This window comes from Pteropus vampyrus, unplaced genomic scaffold (genome assembly GCF_000151845.1).
Source record: "Pteropus vampyrus isolate Shadow unplaced genomic scaffold, Pvam_2.0 Scaffold143, whole genome shotgun sequence".
Classification (NCBI taxonomy): domain Eukaryota; kingdom Metazoa; phylum Chordata; class Mammalia; order Chiroptera; family Pteropodidae; genus Pteropus; species Pteropus vampyrus.
Window position 1 is genome coordinate 1921818 of NW_011888924.1, and position 21681 is coordinate 1943498.

The window sequence follows — 21681 nt, forward strand, 5'->3', positions numbered from 1 at the left end:
GAGACAAATCCAGCCTGCTGTTGTTTTTGAAAATAAAGTTTTATTGGAACACAGCAATGCCCACTCATTTACATTGTCCACGGCCGCTTTCTCACTACAATGCAGAGTTGAGTAATTGCAACAGCCCTGTGACATAGATAATAGAAAGTATTTATTATCTGGCCCTTTACAGAAAAAATTTGCCAACTAACTTCTTTTCTAGTAAATGTAAACCAAATATTTTTCTTCGTCATTTATATCTATTTGGCTATGGGAAACAAGATATTTTGATTCCGAAAAGTACTAAGATGACAAAAAAACAATACAACAGAATAAAAACAAGTAAAAGGAATAATCAAAATAAGTAAGAAATAAAGGTAAAATGGAGTCTGGGTAATAACATTAGCACATATACAAAAAGGTAATGCCTAATTGTTCAACTCAGGCATAAATATTCCTTTAACCTTACCAGTAGCTAAAGGAGACAAAACCAGTTCCACCTGTTTGCTACGTCCAAAAACAACTTTGACATTCTTATAAATGGGACAGTGTGGTACATATTACAAACATCCTCCCCATATGGTGAGACATAGCCAATGCAAAAGCAACTTTCATACAGCTCTGCTATATGAAGTGTTTGTTAAATATTTATTGTTCTTTAAATAAAATAAAGCACCTATAAATCCAACCAAGAGCCAAAGAAATGTAGGCTAACGTGATCTTTCCTTGTCCTTTTGGATCTTGGCATAAAATTTAGGTACAGGCAGTAATATGACAATGTACAAAGAAATTCATCATCTCCTACAGGGATTTGCATGTTGAAACCAGGGACTTCTTCCCAAGGACACAGAGCAGAGCCTGTTAAAAGTGCCTTGGTCTCCTTTACACTAGTAAATGTACAAAATCAACTTATGAAAGCTTATATTTAGGACTTTTCATTCAGAGATAATGTAATAATATCAGCAAAGTTAACTGGACAGTCCGACACGGAAACAGACATTGTAGGTATATTCACAATTACCATTAAAATATATATTCTACCCAAACTAACATTAAAAGGTTTTACTGTGCCAAAATTATCTTACTTTAAAAATGAAGTTGGTAAATCAAAACAGACCTGATCATCTACTCATACAAGTTCGGGGAACCTCAAAGTGAGCTTTCCCTGATGACTGTATTAAAAGACCAGGGCATAATGTTAACCATTCTAATCCCATTACACAGTAAATGAGTCAATTAATTTGGGATTTTTTTCCTTATTATTCCCTCCCTATCTATGGAATATTTAGGGGCCAATACATATCTTTTAATGTTGTTATGATAGTGCCTTGTAATACATCGTATCAGGGGAAAAAAGTCTAAATATTACCTTCTGTAGAAGCTGCATCAATCATTACTCTTTGCATGAGTACTGGTTCCAATCCAAAGTCGAAAACTATGGTTTGGCGAAAAGTTCCAAATATTTCTGTGTTAAATGCTATCCCGACTTTATACACGTAATGATCTAATCCATTTTGGGCCATCTTTCCTCCTATCCATTCTTGACAGTTTTCTGGGACTTCTTGTGATACCTGGGTAGTACTATCTCCGGCAGATATTGCAATGATACTAAAATGAGGACGATGAGCATCATAAAGCAATGCTACACGATACAGCATTCTTGCAGGCTACAAGGAAGTTAAAATAATTCATTGAGTACAAGGGGGTAAAAAAATCCAATTGTAATTGGGCTCTTCAATGAAACCATTTCCATAAGGGACCTTTACTTTCCCATGCTTCTAAGATACTATGTTAAAAATACAAATTGTGCTCATAAGCCATTTAAGAAAAAAAATTAGAATGGTTAAAAAAATCAGTTGTTAAATGATATATTTATGATGTCACTAATACCTCAAATAAAGCTGAAATTTTTAAAATGATATATTTATCCTACACCACTAGCTTCCCTGCTCTTTCTGTGATATGTTCACCTTTCATTGTGACAAAGGCTTTCACCCTGTATACCACTGACCTCCAACTTTCCATACCCTTGGTCTAAAAAACTTTTATGTAGCCTCAAGTAGGAACTCTTCATAGGAGGGCAGTTACCCCTGAAGGTACTGGATTGGGTTCAAGGCTGAAACTAAATGTTCCCAGATTTTTCATCCCAAGATGCAGATGGTACAGTGGAAGGAACACCACCAAAAAGGACACAAAACTTTGCCACTGCACATTTCACAGAAATTTTTACTTTGCTTCATTCTTAAACTTTGAATATTTACAATTCAAGGTGAGAAGCACTGCAGAAAATGTCTCATATTAAAAACTCATTATTACAGAATTTGTGATTTCATCAAATCAAATATAAAAACAAGCTGTCATTCTTTAAGTATCTTAGAACTGCCAGATTAAACAATTCAATTTTCAAATGTTAATTATAAGCCATGAACCCCATCCTATGTTCTAAGTTTGGAAGACAATGTCAAAGACCTCTTTACCATATAAATAAAAAAGTAAGTATCTAAACATCTACAGAGATTTTATCTCAAAATCTAAAAAAAAAAATGTAACTTTAATGATCAAAATACAGAAATACACTTTAGCACAATACAGAACTTACATTAAAATGTACTTAGACTACAACATTTTCAATGCTCTTTTAACACAGAGATTTAAAGGTTCAAAAAAGCTTTAAGAAAAATCGAAAAAAAATTTACATTCTTTAACTAGCACAAAATTCATACCTTACAAGTGAGAGCAAAAGTCCATGTCTGGTGAGATTTTTTGGTGTTGACAGTAACTGAAAGATCAGGATTATGCTCTACCTTTACTCCTTCTATACATTCACTAAGCTGAAAATAGAGAGCAAGTAACGTTACATTTTTATTCCTAAAAGCACATACAAAACTTCTGGCATGGTAAATAAATGTCAACAGTAAAGATGTTGATGGAATTGTTTACAAAGCAAGGTATTTTATATATTAATTTTCAGTTATTTAAGAACAAAACATAATAGAGCTAAAACAAGAGACATAAGAAAATTAACAACAAAAAAATGGCAGTAAAAACTCCCTGAATGAAGATAAATTAATATAATACCTGCAAATCTTCAAACAAATGGCTTAGTTCTGCTCTTTATTTTAGTAAATGGGTCTACTTTTGCTACTAAAAACTCTTTATCAAGAATCAAGTTCTTCATATAGAGGATAATAAAATAAACCAAAATATAGCACAAAATAAAGTCAAGACTCAAACAAGGTCATTGTTTAAAACAAACAAACAAAAAAATGCAGTTTATTTTCCTCACCACTTTCTCAGGAGATAATGAATTCATCCACTTTTCTATCAAGGTTTCCATGTAACTGCCTGAGAGCTGTTTATTCTCATTTTGCTGTTTCAATTTTATCAACCGTGAAGCATATCTTTTCTGCCATTCTGCTAGTTCTTCCTGGGAATGTGCTGAAGTACACTGGGCACCATACCTACAGATTCCTTGCTCTAAAAATCTAAGTAGAATAGGAAAGACTGTTTTATCATACACTTTGTGGGACCACTTAAAAGACAAACTTCCAGCATTTTGCCCTCTGACTCTTCAATAACAAAAACAAAACTTAGTCTCCTGAAAGGCCATATTTATCACACTGTCTTGCACAGAAGAGGTAGAAGAGGTTCAGAGAACATTTACGACAGTTAAACAAAACAGCAACTCCCCATTATCACTGACCTCCTGCCCTGGAATAAAAGGGTACTAAAGCAAAACATAATCATAACCACCCCCACCCACAAAAAACCACCATTGAAAAGGTAGCTTCCTTCACGATATCACAACGCTATCAGACAATTCTTCTTAGAGAAGAATATTTTTTAAAGCAACACTGACATCAAGTGGATCAGTTCGTCAAACACAGGTATGCCCTACTTCCCAAAATAATATGACCTAGAGAAAATTTTCCACATTCTAGGAATTTCATTCTGAAAAAGATGTTCATATCATTAAGTTATCATTTTAAGGCTTCTACCTTTCACCTTCAAATGTAATACTTTTACTCTTTTCTATATTTCTATTACCTATATTTTACTGAAAATATTGGATTCTATAAATGTGCTTGAAATTTTAAATAAATTAAGAATAAAAGTTCTGTATTAGAATCAATAGTCAGATTAAATTCTTCAATAGATAAGTTAATAAATGTTCATTTTAAAGGTTACAGAGTTAATGGTTTCTCAGTGTTTATGACTCAGAAAATTCAACTGTCAATTCAGTGGTCCAAAACAAAAAAATATAAGACTTTAATCACTAATTTTTTTTAAGTTTTAAAAATTCCGCAAAATTATGGGTCCGGGCAGTTTTTAAACAATTGAAGCATTAAAAAAATAAAAGATCTTCTAAGGAAAAAAATTAAAATTAAACGATAAATAGCAAAATGGAGACAAGAGAAATGCTATAATTTTTCAAATGGAAAATATGGATAGTAGGAAATACAAAATGAACAAAAGCACAATTTATCAAATGGCTTACCCTACTTGAAAAAAATGAGTATATATTAAGCCTTTCTTGGTGATACACAAAGCACCTGGACTTAAGTTACACTATTAATTAAGTGCTCTCATGCTTCCTAAGACACATTTAAAATCATGCATGTTTCTCTTAAGTATATCTTAATGAGCCAAATATTTCTTTGTCTTTCTATTGCTTTGTTTTAAATTATTTCCCTAATAACTAAAGGTTTGATATTCTCATTTGGACTATGAATTTTCACCCATTTCCTTTGCATAATAGGACTGTGGTCCAGATGCCACCAGGATTTTCAAAATTTACTACTTAGTTTCTTTATTTCTACCACAGATGTTGAATCTGATGTCTTAATTATCAAAACCACATATCAAATTCCACTCATCAAAAGCAATCTAGAATGATTTTATATCTAAAAAATCCCACTAGTTACTAGCTTTTATAAAAAGAACTAAAAAGCTCACCTTTCTAAATGTGACTTTAATAATTCTTTCCACCTTAATACATAATTATGAAATTTTGATAGGTTAGCCCTTCAAATATAAATTACTCGTAAATTCTATTTAAGGATTACATGAAGATAATAGATTCTCTTTCGAGTTAGTAAAATAATTTAACATTTCTTTATTTTATCTCCTACTTCAGTTTATATAAAATAATTTCAACTTCAATCACAATAACTGGTGAATTTCGCAAAAGCAAGAGACCAGCAATGAAATTCAATCATAATAATCCAAGTGCATTATAAGAGACTTCTAAACAGTCTTAACAATCTCCCCTTTGATCACTGTTGTTTGTAATTAAAAGCTCACCAATATGGCTCAAACTTTTACTATTTAATGTTGATGCCCATTATGGCTTCTGTTTCAAACTGAAAATAAACCGTTTTATTCAAATCATTATCTTCTTCCTTTGCATATTCCCTTCTTTTAAAAAATGAAGCGAAATTATTCTTTGAATAAAGACATGTCATTAATTTAAAACAAAAAGTTCACATTACCTTTTACACAAAGTATATTCCTCGCTGCTTGTGATTCCCCTAGGTGGTGGGCGGAAACGCCAACCATTACAAGATCCTAGAGAGTAATCAGGATATAGTCTTATCATTTGAAGCTTGCTAATAATTCAGATATTTTAATGTGTAAGAAATTCTATAAACCCTCCATACACATCATCCCAGATGATGTAAAAAGAACATGACATACTTGCCTCTACCAAAAAAGTAATCTACCAATCAAATGAGTTAAATCAATTAACCATATGAAACTTAGAAATTACTGCAGAAGCAATTATCCAGCAGCTAAATCAAATCTATGACCCTGACTCTATCCTAGCAACTGGTGGGCACATTTCCAGGGCAGTCTCTTCCTTAACAACTAAAGGAGGGACGCTGGCATGCTTGTCATTTCTTAAGTATGAGATGTATCTCTATTAGCAATTACTTCAGGAATGAGAAAATTATGTATCCTGGAAGGAAATTTTGTAGAACAAATTCCAATACTGCATACTGAGTGAGAAGAAGTTCCACATTACCACTCACGTACTTTAGGATTTGTCTGACACATCATTGTATAAAGTAATCCTTTTTTACAATTAAAATGAAATTCAAAAAGTTGAATTCTGAGATAGAAACTAAAAATTAACATTTGTTTACTTCTGAATATAAAGAGCTTTGATTCATTTACATAAATGGTTCCAAATAAGCCAGAAAAAATAAGGCTCAAGAGAGAAATGGCTGAGCAGCTATCAGTTTTCAAGAACAAATCTCTGTGCCTCCTTTCACCCATAAAAAAAAAAAAAAAAAGATATTCAGCCAGATAGAGTTTAAAGTTATCTTTTATCCCTTACTAGCTTTGTGGCTGGGAAAATTTCTGAACCTTAATAAATATGTTTCATCACCCATCAAAAAGATGGAGAAGGGCTCTAAGAAGTCAATACTTATTTTTGTGACAGCCACTACCACAGTACACAGTATCCAGCAAGCACTCAATGAACGCTGGTCTCTCTTCCCTTTCCTCTGGCAAGATATAAGGAGATCATGGATTTTAACGGTGGCAGCAATAATTCAGTTTACAGATCAGAACTGCCAAAAAGTAATATTGTACTGGCCTGGGGTAGAGAGAGAGGAGAAAAGGCCTCCCTGTAGAGATTGCCAAGAATGAGTTTTAAATTTAGAACTACATGGAGGCAAGAAAATAAAATAGATGGCTTCTGGAGTTATCTACTACCTCCATTATTCCATCATTCTATGAAAAGGAGCCAGGGAAAAAACTGCTTTCATCTACACCTATTTCTTAAAATTAAATTTTTATATTCTCACCTACACCTCCACTTATATGTACTGTAACTCAGTAAATTTCCTCCCAATAATCAATTAATAAAAAAGCAATGCCCAGAATCATAGGTACCAGAAGTTACAGTTTGGTACTTACCCTCTTCTAAGTCTTCCATGTGATATCTAGACAGGACGTTACCAGTTGCTGTCTGCAATTTTTCAAATGAAAGATAATTTTATAATAAATATCTAGTTGATGTTGAATTAAACTTAGACATTTTCAACATTTTTTTAAAGGCCGAGTTTGAATATTTAGAAATTTTTAGTAAACATTAGTATTTCAAAAATGATATTTTTTGCTATTTGCTTTATGTTAAACTACATTTAAATATGGAAAAGAAGTATTTGTTAAGCCCTCATTAAGGAAATTGATAGAGATTTCCTGCATAAAAACTACCTGCTGGTAAAGGAAAAGACATCTAAGTCTCCAGTCCTGAACCCCACAGAGTAGCATCTTCCATCCATTTATTCATTTCACTCTCCTCTTAATACCTAGAGAAGAGCCGGCTAGCAAGGTGCCTCTCCTCCTGTACCAAGTGCAGTGCCACCACTTCGGGGCCAGGGAGCACATCTTACCAAGTCCCCCTCACTCTGGGATGAGCCCTTCTCCCACAAGGAGACCGTGGCGGGAGCCCCAGTCGCTCTGACTCCTGGTTTACGCGACTCCCTCGGTGGACATAAATCCCTAATCTGTCCCTTTAGCTCTAACTTAACACTCCACACCCCTGATTCCAACTGAGTGCCAGCCACAGCACTTTCTGTTAACTATTCCATAGCATTTTACATGCTGGATCACTGTCAGCCATGTACAGACCCACTGTCAACAGCCTGCAACTGCCCTTCCGCATTCCTGCCCCTCACAGAAAATCTGTTATATATAATGGGTATTCAGTAAACCAGATGGATCACCTAAGCACTTCAAACACAATATGTCCAACTTTACCCCAAATCTCATCCTCCTTCAGTGCTCCTTACCTCAAGTTAACAGATTCCTCTACCTCAAAGAGAGCCAGACTGAAATTCTGAACGCCATCTTGAACTCTCCCTCTCTGTCCTGCTTTGAGCATCATCCAAATCCTGCCCAAGTAGGTCTAGAACATCCATCATATCTGTGCTCTCTACTCCCACTGCCACGGTCCTAAGTAAGGCCTTCATTACTACTTGTCTCATCTTCCCCTAAACCAACTGACTGCCAATCTCATCCTGTACCAAATCACCTCTGGGTCTTTACTCAGCTGCCCGCCCCCATCCAACCTTTAAACCTCCCTGGTTTCCCCACAGAGTGTTAATCTCTCATTTCCCTGCCTGTACTTCCATTACAGCACTAACCGCAGGCTGCCCTGTGGCTGCATTAGCTATGTGCATCTCAGACTGCCTCATCAGACTGTTTTATAGGAATCTCAGCTTTCCAAAACCTACAGAACCTTGAAGAGCACAGGTGCACACTAAATGCTGAACTGAATCAAGAAGAAACAGAATCCCAAGGTGAAATATGGAATGTCTTGTACCATAGAAAAAATGTCATAAATGCTAATTGCACATAACAATAATATCACTATAATTTATATGTTGTTGATTAAATTGGACTTTTTAGGTTGGGGTGGAAAAAAATTACTATAATAACTCCTTCTACCAGAAAATTTCTCTGATGTTCAAATGACTTACTAATAAGTTTTTTAAGACAATCCACTCTTTTCGTAAAATGAGGACTGAACATAAGAATACATAAGCTAACAAATTAGTTGTAATTCTGTGCTCACAAGATACATTAGGAGATCTCTTTAAATTGTACAAGCAAGCTCTAAGTGCCATAGTCCCACACTAGCCCTTAAAATATGATTCCAGGTACACAGAATGTATAAACACAAAAGCTAAAACTTGAATTCAAGTATGAATTTAAAATATCCCCTCTAAAAAATTTATCAAAATTAATTTATCAAATATTCCAAAAAATGGGAATAAAATGTTTCGGTCATAGTATGAAGGCTAAAGCATTTATAATTATTAGAAAGGAAAAATACATGGTGTGTTTCACGAGTCAGCATCTGCGATGATTTGCAAATGCAGAGTAGGCCTGTGCTGACGCTGCAGCTCTGAGTCTGGTAGCGTCTGGTGAACAGTACATCCTCATCAGAAGAGCTGGTAAAAATGAGACACTCAGCCTGGACTGAGGGCTGAGTATTTGGCCACTGTGACTCTTAGGTTCCGAGATATTGTGTGTGTTTGTTTTTGTAAACACCCTTTTTATATGCTCAGACCCAAGACTCAAGATGGAATGGCAATATCAATTAGCTTATGATCTTCGGTCTTAACTAACGCCTTCAAGGAAAGCAGCTAAATTTCATATTGCTAGAATTCCTATAAATTCACAATCAAATCTATTGACTTTTGATATTTTAAATTTTACTGAAGAATATGTATTGTTTTCATTTTCATTAGCTAGTCTTTAGTTTCATATCTTCATCCTCATCCACCAGCGCTTGCAAGTTAAACAACAGCTCAACCCAACTTTTAAATGACAAATTCTCACTGTTTTTAAATATGTCATATGCAATAATAAATAAGGGTTGTTGCATTGTTTGTTAGCTTTTACTAGATGGATTTTTAACCAAAAATACTACTCTGGTTATACAGAAAATAAATTATAAACAAAACTAAATCGCTTCTTCTAAAAGTACAGTGATATTTGTGGCCTTATATGTAAAAGAATTATAAATATAAAAAATAAAATTGTATACACACACACACACACACACATTTGTGTGTGATTATCAGAAGTAGAGGTGGTAATTCAATTAAGGCAATAAAAAGAGAACAAAGCCAAAAATCGTAAAATGAAAGGTTATCTTATTTTACATTCTCATTTTAAAAGTCTAAAACACTTCCTTTACTCCTTAGAAATTAACAAGACACATGAACACAAGAAAGGAAATGGCTCTGAACTTAACTAGAGCTTCCTGATTCTTGGTTAATTCCAGGTAAGATAACAGAAGCCAAATAAAATGACAATTTAAAAAAAAAAACCTATACTACTGGAGCAAACAGTGTATCTTTATCCAGCTTATTAATTCATGATGACTACCTTTGCTTACTTATTTGTTGGTGTTATATTATAGATTTGAAATGGGAAAGTAATCTACTAGAGGTCAAGGTTTACGCCTGGGGTCTCCGCTCACCCTCTCCGCCTACCTGGAGCAACTTCCATTTCACTCTCCATGACACACGCGCCTTCTCAATCCTTACGGCCCTGCTTAACCGCCCACCCAATCTCAGTTATCTTTTGATAACAGAAAGCTTATTCTTTTCTCTCATACCACTTACCTCAATGTGAATTATACCTAATTTATTTGTTGTCCATATCTTTCTCAAGACTTTAATCTCCCAGAGGACAAGGACTCTGGGTGTCTTGGTCAGTGCTGTACCCCAAGGATGAAGCATTGTACCTACTAGCACATAGTGGGTGCCAATTTTTGAATAAATAAGCCAATCAATCGATCACTTTACATGGGCTTCCATTTACGATAAAAGCTGACCAAAATGGTTATTTTTAAAGTGAGACCTCTAAATAAAAATATTTTCATGTGCCTGTATGAGGAACAGAAATTTGAGACTTACAAAGCTATGGGCCTTTTCTATACTATTGCTGTCCCTGGACTATCCATGTGTCTTTTTACCAGGGCATATATTTATTCATCATTTACCCTGATACACATCTCCTAAACCCATTCCCTAAAAATAACTCAGACTTTTTTAGTTGCTTACAAAACCTTGACGAGATTTACTAACAGTATTTTCTGACCAGGTGTAGTTAAACACTAAAATTTCCCAATTATCTTTCTGTTTACTGGTCAGAGACAGCTAACAAGAATTAGAAACAGAAGACCTGGGGTGCAGAGGAGTCATGAGAAGAAGCAGAGCCCCTAGGACGGGACCAAGCTGGGTTACAGAGCGGAGTCGGGAGGTTTCACTGCCCCACCTTCACGGCCTTGCTTTCTCAGCCAATGCCTATGTTCCAAATTTTAATACAGATGCTTATTAGCCAGACTGAGTTAAACTCTCCAAAGAGACCCTCTCAAATCGTCTTACCTCCGTTTCTGTGAGAAGTGTTTTTAGTCTTGTCAAATCTTTTGTTACCATCCCATTCTGAAAGGGTTCATGGAAAAGGGAAAAAACAGTTAGTATGTTAGTTCTTTACTATGGGGACTTAATTCAATTTCTCAGCTGTTTCTAAGGCTTATCTGTAAAGAAAACAATGCTAACCCTTCATCTCCTATCCCCACTGCCAGTAATGGTGATAATAAAGCTTGCCATCTGTAAGGAAAGTTTAAAAGGTTAACAGGACAAAATATACAGTATGCCCTAAAACACTGTATTCACCTTGTGTAAGAGTTTAAAATCAATAAAATATTCACTATGGGAATCACTGAAGATCAAGACAGAATAAGTGAAAACAAAAATAAATATAAGCTTTTTCTTCTTAACTTTTTTCCCCTAAAACTAATGGGCTTATATTTGCAAAATGGTGAACTCAGTTACCCATGATTCAGATTCACATAAAACGACGATACCAATTTAAAGATGGCTCATTAATAAAGCTATTAAAGGAAAATATGCAAAATATTCACTCTTCTGAAATTCAAATTTCACTTGAGATTTAAAAGCAAATTATTTTTTCCTAGTTTAAAAACCCAACAGATAAAACTGTGCAATATATTTAACTTACACAGAAAAGTTCTTTAAAGATAGAATTAATAATAAAGAAAAAATATTTTATCTACTTAGAACTAAAGAGCTATATACTTCTGCTATATTAATAATACATTTTAGCTTTTATAATCATTTGTGAATTTGGTGAAATCAAAAAACAATGTTAAACCAATTAAACAATTCAGGGCATAATAATTCCTTAGAAAAGAACTAAATTACCCTCTGAGATGGGTATATTACACACAGCAGTATACCAAGTACTTTCCTAATTTCTTTTTTGTTTTACCAAACATAGTTATTTGCCTTGAAAACAAAACTTTGCTCCAGATTTTCATGATTTATATCAATTCAAAATAATAAAGTATAGGAAATTCATGCTGTATAGCAAAGTCTATATATACTTCCTTGCTTTATAGCAAAGTCTATATATACTTCCTTGCTTTCATTGTTTTTCACTATACTCCTGAAAAAATATCAGCAAATTTTATAAGTTACCAACTGATGAAAAAAGTTATCTCTTTTCTTCCAATTTCTATAGATTGCCAACTTCGAAGTTCCAAAAAGTAGTCTTTGAATTATCTCAACCCAAAACAAACAAAAACTCTAGAAAATTAAATACTACACCAAAAAAAAATTTACCCGAAGTCTGAATGGAATTAAATAGCTTCATCAGAGAGGTCATGAATACCGACTTACATGTAGACCATCTTCAGAAACAAAAGTAATTATTACTCAGTTAAGAAAAACATAAACATTTTATAAAATAAATGGCTGAATTTAAGCACTTTATAATATCATAGGCACAAGAATATTTAAAAACCCAAAAACATCTCTAGGTTCTATTAAATACATCTTTAAAGAAAATCATCCAGTTATTCTATACTTTCAAAGTTTTAAAAGGTACCTGTAATTCTTATATATATTATCGTAAACTACAATCAGGTTGTTGGAGAAAAATGAGTATCTCAAGATATTCATGAACTGTCATTTCTGAGAGAATAAAGTAAAAGGAAAAATGCACACTAATTATTTTTTCCCATAATGTTCCCAAGGAGTCAAGTGAATGAATCCGTTTTTTGGACATTCAAAATTAGAGCTCAGCAACGTACCAGGGACTCTCCTGTCAGTGACTTGGCAAGAATGTTGGATACAGGCTGGAGCTTTCCTTTCAGCTGCATGCAACAAAGCACTGCCTGAAAGGCGCCATCTCCCTTGGCAAGTCCTTCTCCTAGCACTGTCAAAAAAGCACAGCCATCATTAACCACGTGGCACGCAATACACATTTCTCTTGATTATATTAGCGCACTCTCACAAGCATGACTTCTTATATGCTAAAAGAAAAAACTTCAAGTTCCAGAGGAAAGCAGTAGTGTTTTAGTTCTGTCCGAGACATGCATGTATCCAATCCACTATAGCCGAGAGCCAGTAGGACTGCACCAAAATCACAGGAAGAAGAATTAATCTAAAGCTCTCAAACCTATGATTTCTGAGTACATGAGGACTTTTAAACTGTAGATACATTCGATGAAGTTCTCACATTTTTGACAGTGACACAAGAGACCCAGTGCCATTAAAATGCAAAGAATAGAAACTGCAAATCTCAACACGTGATATTCTTCAGCAATTAAGAATTAGCCTGTATCAAAACCAGAATGATTAACTAGAACCCAATTGTCAAATGGCCATTGAAAATGCTACCCAAATTGTTTGCAAGTGTTTGCAAATTTAGCTTTATACAATTACAAGGAGTATATGTTTCTAATAATACAGAATATAATCACTTTTATGTCATGTCTTTTGAGATTTCTCACAGCAACTGCAAATGTTTCATCTAGTAAAACAATCTGCATCCTTCTCTTTACTGCTAAATCCAAAGACTGTATTTTTAGTTTGTATACACTTTAGCTTTATTTGCAAGAAAATAATATCTTGAAAGAAAATACTTTGGAAATTGCATTTTTTTCTAATTATTTCCAAGGAAATGTTTCTTTTAAGTATCAGTGTAATATACTGCATATTTAAAGTCCATTGGGAGACTTGAAAACCCATATCCGAAAAGATATTTGCACACCAATGTTCATAGCAGCACTATTCACAGTGGCCAGAACATGGAAGCAACCGAAGTGTTTTACGATAGATGATAGGCTAAAGAATCTGTGGTACATATATACAATGGAATATTACTCAGCCATAAGAGATGAAATACTGCCATTTGCAACATCTTGGATGGACCTTGAGATAATCACGCTAAGTGAAATAAGCCAGACTGAAAAAGTTGACAATCACATGATATCACTTATTTTTGGAATATAAACCTAAAAACAACAAATGAACAGGACAAACAGAGACTCAAAGACATGGCAGGGGGTGGGGGAGGAGGGAAGAGGTAGACAGGGTAAAGGAGTTTAAATGAAGTGGGTAAAGGGGATCAAATATATGGTAGCTGAAGGAAACTGGACTCTCGGTGGTAATAACGTAATAGAATATATATAGATGTCAAATTATAATGTACACCTGAAAATTATATAATTGCATTAACCAATGTTACTCCAATAAACGTAAAAAAAAGAAAATTAAAAGAAAATTTACATAGATTATAAACTCCACAGTACAAAAAAAAAAAGTCCATTGGGTCTGTTCATAATATTTTTATTTTGGTTGTAATGAACATATCCTTTCGCTATACTGCTCAATGTTTCTATTATACGAATAACATTATAACATTAATAAAATTCTACATAAAAAATTCACCATGAGCTCACCACTGAACTAAACTGTTTTCATTTATTCATGTTCTCTTCCAATTTTTATCAATATTTACATAATTTTTACATGATTATAACTGATAGAAATATGTTTGTTATTCTGGTTTATTTCCTTTTGGCACATTCAATATTTCCATGTTATTAGACTGCTAGGATTTATCATATTATTGCCTATATAATGTTCCATTAAGCAAATACATCAATTTCTTTAACTATTCCCTTGCTCCAGAACAATTCCAATTTTTATCTATTAAAAATAACACGGCAAAAAACATCTTTATGTATATATATATCCTTTATTAAATCAGATAACTAAACTGAAAGTTGCATTCTCTCTGTATTTAAGGTTTTGGTCAATTACTTTTGAGCCAAATTGTTGTCTCACTCCATCCAAGTTACAGATCACTCATCCACTCAACTGTCCCTGGATAATCCCAAAAAATGAGTAACTCCAACAGAGCATCATTGAGAATGTCTTGAGCATCTTCTAAAATTCCACGATAAACAAACATCTCCCTCAGCGCTATTATTCCTAAAACTATTCAAATATGACTTCTGGCAAGTCATTTTGTCTCTCTGGCCCTCACTGCAATCATCTGTAAAATAGAAAACTGTATAAATGTGTTGTAAGGATCAAATGAAATAACACGAATAAAATGCTTTGAAGAAAAACAACAGCCCTACTAAGGTCTGAACTACTTACATTGGAAGTAGTTTTCTCCCCTGTACAATGGAGCCGGCAGTAGACCCTGATAAGGTTGGGGTAAAGATTAATTGTATCAAGTACATAAAGTATCTAGCAGTCTCCTCACGAGGGGTCCCCTTCTAAAAATTATAAAGCAGTATTGAGAACTGCAAAGGAACTATCTTAGTCCCTTTTTAGTAATTGCGATATTAAGGCACTATAGTTAGTAAGAGCTAAAGAATATTTCGGGGAAACAAAAAAAAAAAAATCAAAGAATACTTCAACCTCAGGTGATTAGGTCATGTTTAAAGAGTACTGTATCACACATTTTACACACACCTTTCACATATCTTTAATTTGATAAATGGTATTTGCCATCTTGAAAAAGCTTCAAGAAAACAAAGTGTTATTATTAAACTTGCCTCAGCTTTAATAATTGAACTTGCCAAAGGAGATGATGTTAAAATATAAACTAATCTTGAGCAATTACCAAAAAAAGCTACAATTCCCTGCAAATAAATTCTCTTCCCACCAACTTTTAGCGAAATTCTACTGTGAGCACACAACTGTTCCCAAACTGAATTGCTCCTTCATGTCCACTGGGAGTTACAAAGGAGGAAATCCGAACAGCTTAGCTACGTTGCTGTAGTCAAGTCTCTATCCTTCTCATTCTGAAGCTTCTGTAATATTTTCTAACACTTGAAATATGTCTTTCTTGGAATGGTTTGAATCAGAAACTGAGTCATAAGGAAGGAGCTGTTCCAACAAAAATAGCTTGTTAGGGTTTGATAGCCTCTGGCTAGGGAAGAGAGGATCAACAATTAAAAAGTGTGATTCCCCTTACTTGTAAAGAACTTCCTCCAATGAGAAAGTTCATTTAAAACAAGCTTAAAGTGCAGTAAATGTTAAGTAGTATTCTATATTTTTCAGTAGCATGACTATAGCAAGTTTTTTCTAAAATCTTTAATTGAAGAACTTAGCCTAATCAAGGCATGTTCCCAAATTTTTCAAAAGAAAACGTTTAGTTATCATTAAAAACTAAATCCTCTAGTCATTAATAAAGTGAAATCATTCACTAATTGGATATAATTTCGCTCTCAGAACCAACAGTTCAGGAACTGAATCAAAAATGAAAATGAATTATTTTTATGTATAAAATAAATTTATAATTTGTAAATAAATCCTTTTGCTAAATATCAGCCATTTCATTTTTGACGATAAACTTATTTTCCAAAAAGATATTTGGGTTGGGGGGAGTGGTATATAAACAGACTCCAAACATAACTCTATGTCAAATCATTAACCAGAGATTATTGTCTATTTGTTACAAGTATCAGAAAGTATAACATAAACCAAAGTTAGAACAATGTAGCAAATCTCTCACCAGTGTCCATTCATTTTGCCAAATTAGGTTTTTTCCCCCCAACATTCTTTTCCTCTGCCTCAACCCTTTTCTCTTGCCCTCTCTTTTCCAATTGTAACAAATTAACGCTTTTGGACATGTGGGCTGCAGCTTTTGTGGCATTTATGCTCTGCCTACCAAGGTCTTTTGAAGATAAAATGTTTCCTTTATAAAATGCCTTGGGAATATGAAAAGCCATAACAGTATTCAATGTTATCTATCACGGAGACCTCTTCTAAATATTTCATCTCCAGTTTTAAATATTCTAATACACACACACACACACACACACACACACACACACACACAATCTCTGCTACCTTGCTCCTTTCAACATTCAGTCCTTAATCTGGTCACAAAAATCTTTGTGATCTCCTTTACAGCCTCCTCAGGTGCACAATGGGTTAAGATATTATTGCATATTTTTGGAAGTACTCTTTCCTTCAACTACAGTTCATTGTAAAGAAGCTTGGACTCCTTCCTTCTGGATGTTTTCATACTACAGAAACACAGGTGGTTTCTCCCGGTTTATTTTCAATGTTCCAGTTTAAATTTTAGAGCTAATTCGTTTACTGTCTCTCTACTTCCTTATTTCTATACAAATATAAAATAATTATACACAGTAAAAAGCTGACAATGCAATTAAGCATAAAAACAAACCTGAAACCTGGTTCCCAGAACATCATAAAAGGTTATTCCATCATCTACATGCTTGAATAAACTTCTTACTTAAGGCACTGTTAAAATAATATTTTCCAAAGTAGCCTGTTCTGCACTGCATGTGCACTGGGGAGGGGACGTGGGCTTGCAGAGCCTTCAAAACTTCCTCTGTTAACCGTTCAATAGCTGGATTAAGCTTTTTCTATTTAAAACAAAATCAACGTAACTATATTTTTTATCTTAAAACTCTTCCACTCCCATCATTTCCATTTCATCTTCATCTCTGTCGTAAACACTCAAAGGAAATCCTGATTGTGGATAAAACAAAATTTTTTTCAAATCCTCTGCTAGGCACTCCCTTGCTTCACTGTTTCCACGGTTAATTTGCTTACTTTTTCCCCAAAAATTTGCTTACTGAGAGAAACTCTGACATTTTGCTACTCTTCTATTTTCTTTGTCCGAAAGACGAGAGCTGTTTTCATACGTTCAAGATAATCTTAATTTCGGTTCTCCTTTGGTACAGTATTTACTGAGATTTTATAAGGCAAGGAAGGTACGATTCATATTTTTGGAATCCTGTATATAAATATAATTTCAGTTAATATAAAATTAATGCTAACAAATATTTATCCCATGAGTCATAAAACATGAAATACAATTTAAAAATGTCACTCGTGACTATTGCTGATACCCTGCATAAATTAGAAATCTAGAAAAGTCACACAACCATGTTAAACATCTATTCATACAAAAGAGAGTTTGCATCTTTAAAGGATAACAACCCTCAAACGTAAACACTCACTTCTCTAATATATATTCGGTCCCAAAATTAGTAGCCTACGATTTAATTTTTTTATTCTTATCAACTTAAATATAAATATAAGACCTTTATTTAAAAGTTAATAAACCTTACGAGGAAATGAAGAGTCAAAGATCCCATGCCATACCCTTAAGTTCCTGGTGGAGAACAAAACCACGGTACAGCCATACAATGGAATAGTGTTCAACCATAAAAAGGAATGAATTATTGATACACACAACTTGGATGGGTCTCAAATACAGTGAGGGGAAAAAAGCCATCTAAAAAGGTCACATACAGTATTATTCCATTATGGAATATTTTCAAAATGACAGAACTCTAGAGATGGAGAACAGACCAATGGTGGCCAGGGATTAGAGATGGTGGAGGGGGGGGTGGAGAGTGTGACTATATCGGGTGGCAGCAGCACAAGGGAGATCTTCATGGACATGGGACAACAATTCTGTATCTTGACTGTGTTGGTGGTTACACAAATCTACACATGATAAAATGACATCGATTTATATATAATCGTATCACAGTCAATTTCCAGGTTTTGCTAATGTACTATAGTTATATAAGATGTAACCAGTGGGGGGGGGGGAAGGTACATGCGATCCCTCTGTACTATCTTTGCAACTTCCTGTAAATCTATATTTCAAAATGAAAAGTTTTTAAAATTCCTATTCGATAAAGTTCGTATACATGAAATTTTTTTTAAAAAAATAGTTAATGCAACCAGATCCAAAGAAAAATTAATTAAATGTTATTGGAATGCATCCTGACTTTAAAAGTCTGGTGAACAGAAAAACCAGTGGATGGACTACAGGCTTGAAGACCCAAATTCTTGTCCCCCCTCCATTAATGATTATCCAAGTGATCCTGAGCCTCAGTTTTTTTCATTTCTAGAATATCCTTTTGCCTTTTTTTTCCAAGTTTAGTATGCCAAACAGAACAATGTCTACGAAACCCTAAAGAATACACAGGCAGTAGTTTAGGATAAAGAGAAGGAGCACAACCTTTCAGATGAGAAACTCTTCACTTCAAAACCACAGTTCCCCTCTGGACTGGCTCCGTGCTCTTAAGAAAAAATCCTTAATCTCAAAAAGCCTGTTTATTCATGTGTAAAACTGAAATATTACAATACAATTAAATAAAATAACGTATTTCAGAGGGCCTGTCCCAGAGATAATTCTGAATAGTTACCCCTCTAAACTATGTAGTCTTCAAAAAAAAAAAAAAAAGTTAATTATCATAAGAGTTTTTAATCAAAACTCTTCCGAGAAGAAAGGTGGGTAAAGATGCCACTTTTCCCCCCAGGGAAAGTGAAGTTCAATCAGTCACATATCAATTCGCTTTTCTTTAACACAATTTCTATTCAATAGGGGTTGCAGGTTACTCCATAGGGCAAATATTACAATAAATGTCAATGGTGCCCCACACTCCTTCGTAATGACGATTTTTTTAAATTAATGACACGCTCAGCTAGGGTTTAAAAGTCTTGCAGCTTTACAAAAATACTTATTGATATTTATGATGACTGAGTTTGTCCTACATAGTACGTGTAGCACATACTGTTTTAGTTGCTAAAATTTTCTTTTGATTTCACTTTCCCCACTTACCTCATTCCATTTTATTAGTGTAAAAAATGTAAGGTTCCTATATAATGAATATTTGAAAGACAGAAAAAATATCATTATTTCATGAAAGTTGTCCTGTTATGCCAAACACAACTTATGTTCAGATAATGGAAACAGACTCGACCACCTTACTATCCGGTAGACACCAGTCTGGCGATCTCATTATCCAGAACACGACATCGAACTGAGAACTAAACTCCATGAACTTAGTCTATGTAGTTTATTTTCGAGATGGCTTTTGAGTCCTCAACTCAAGGCCTATCTCCTTTCATTAAAGTACAATTCCAACTTTAGAATTTTATGACTCTCATTAGTTCCTGCTTTGAACAAATCAGCCATAAAAAACACTGTGGGAACAACCAGGTAAATCTGATTATGGACTGGGTTTCAGATAATATTAGGGAGTCATTATCCATTTCATTTGGTTGATAATAATACTGTGGTTAGGTAGGTATAGCCTTATTTTTTAGAGCTGCATACTGAAGTATCTAGGGATAAATATCATGATGTCTGTAATGATTTTTAAATATTTCAGAAAAAATATAGTAAAATATTACAATTTAAGTTTTGAGAATATAAATGTTTATTACACTATTTCCTCTACTCTCCTGCATGTTTGAAATTTTTCATAATAAAAAGTTTGTTTTGAATTCCATGACAAAGATTGCCTGATTTCCTCACCTTGCCAAAGAAAGCCACATCAGGACAGAAGCAGCAAGTGGAGAAGGGGAGGGGAGCTGCAATGAGGCACGCTGAGAGTCAAGGAACGTGAGCTGATAGGCTGACGGTGAAGGAGCAGACACAGAAAACGCAAACAAGGTCTGGTGGTGCCGTTAAGAGAGAAGCGATTCCACAGCCACCCACCATTACGAAGCAGTATAATAATTAACAGAGGCCAAGATTTTCATCTTGCTTTTTATTACTAACTGACTGCCTAACCATGGTATTTTATCTTACATAAAAATAACGTTACCAAAAGCTGGGGGAAAAATTACATGTAATAGCAGAATTCTGCAATGAGCACTATATACATACAAACTTAGCCAATATTCCCTAATGTCTATTTCAAATTAACAACTTTATATACACTGCTTTTGCATTTAAATAAGTGTTTTCCGTGTTCTTATCACTTAAATGGTTAACAAAGAATGGACAGAATTTAATTAATGAACTCCTCCCTTATTGGAGCTAACCAATTTTTCACTTTTACATACAGCACAGCAGTGAACACCATTCTGCGTGCAATTTTTTCCTTCTTTTGGATTATTACTGGGATGGTATCCCATAAATAAGATTACGGGGCCAAAGGGTATAAACATAGTACCAAGCTGCATTCCACTTCATACACCACCAACACAAGGGTGCACTGACTTCATTAACAACTTTACCTTAGACATTGGTTAAACTTTTTTCCCAACATTACAGAGGTATATTTGGTAGACCAAAAAAAGTGCATATAATTAATGTATACAATTTTGCAAGTTTGGACATATGAATATACTTGTGTTAGTATCATCACAATCCAGGTAATAAGCATACCCATCACCTCCAAGTTTCCTGCTTAAACTTTTATTTTGGTAATTTGGTAGTTGTAAAATAGTTATCTAACTTTAAAATTCTAGGTAAAACAATTAACAGAAAAATGCAACATTTTTCATATGCTCCTTCACCAACAGCAGTTACTGTTCTGTGACTTTTCGCAAGTCATTTAACCTTCAGGACTTTGCATGTCTCCAAAATGAGACGACTGGAAAAACCTCACTAGAACCTGAAGAAGTGAAAATTAAAAAGAGGGGCCAATTCTCACATATGAGATCGGCAAAATATCAAGACTGATGAATTCTAGTGTTAGTGAGATGGCAGGGAGCAGGCATCCTCATCCATTGCTGGTGGGTATGTGCACTTGAAACTAATCTAATAGTGTCTGTTAAAGTTATATAAGGATATAAGTATATAATTTTAACCCAGATACTGACTTTTAAAACTCCTTTAACCCAGACATCCAACTTCTAAGACTATCTTACAGAAACAAAGGCAACAGTAAGAAAGAATATATGTATTACAGGATAGATGATAATGAACTAGAAAATCAGAACCACCTCAATGTCCATCAGTATGGAAATTTTTGAATAAATTATGGCACAACTACACTATGAAATAGTAAGCAGGAGTTTGGGGCAGGTGTATTAACTTAGGGAGATTCCATGATCTACGGTA

General features: G+C 34.2%; 1 protein-coding gene across 1 annotated transcript in view; it reads right to left on the reverse strand.

Annotated features, from left to right (window-relative positions):
* HELZ (helicase with zinc finger) overlaps positions 1 to 21681 on the reverse strand; it is a 148479-nt gene that overhangs the window by 104430 nt on the left and 22368 nt on the right. Inside the window, exons 6-12 of the mRNA XM_023535656.1 lie at positions 12623 to 12800; positions 10893 to 10949; positions 6904 to 6955; positions 5472 to 5547; positions 3266 to 3464; positions 2703 to 2810; positions 1349 to 1646 (exon numbers count right to left, since the gene is read on the reverse strand). Of these exons, the coding sequence (XP_023391424.1) occupies positions 1349 to 1646; positions 2703 to 2810; positions 3266 to 3464; positions 5472 to 5547; positions 6904 to 6955; positions 10893 to 10949; positions 12623 to 12800 (968 nt within the window). The remainder of the gene's footprint in view (positions 1 to 1348; positions 1647 to 2702; positions 2811 to 3265; positions 3465 to 5471; positions 5548 to 6903; positions 6956 to 10892; positions 10950 to 12622; positions 12801 to 21681) is intronic.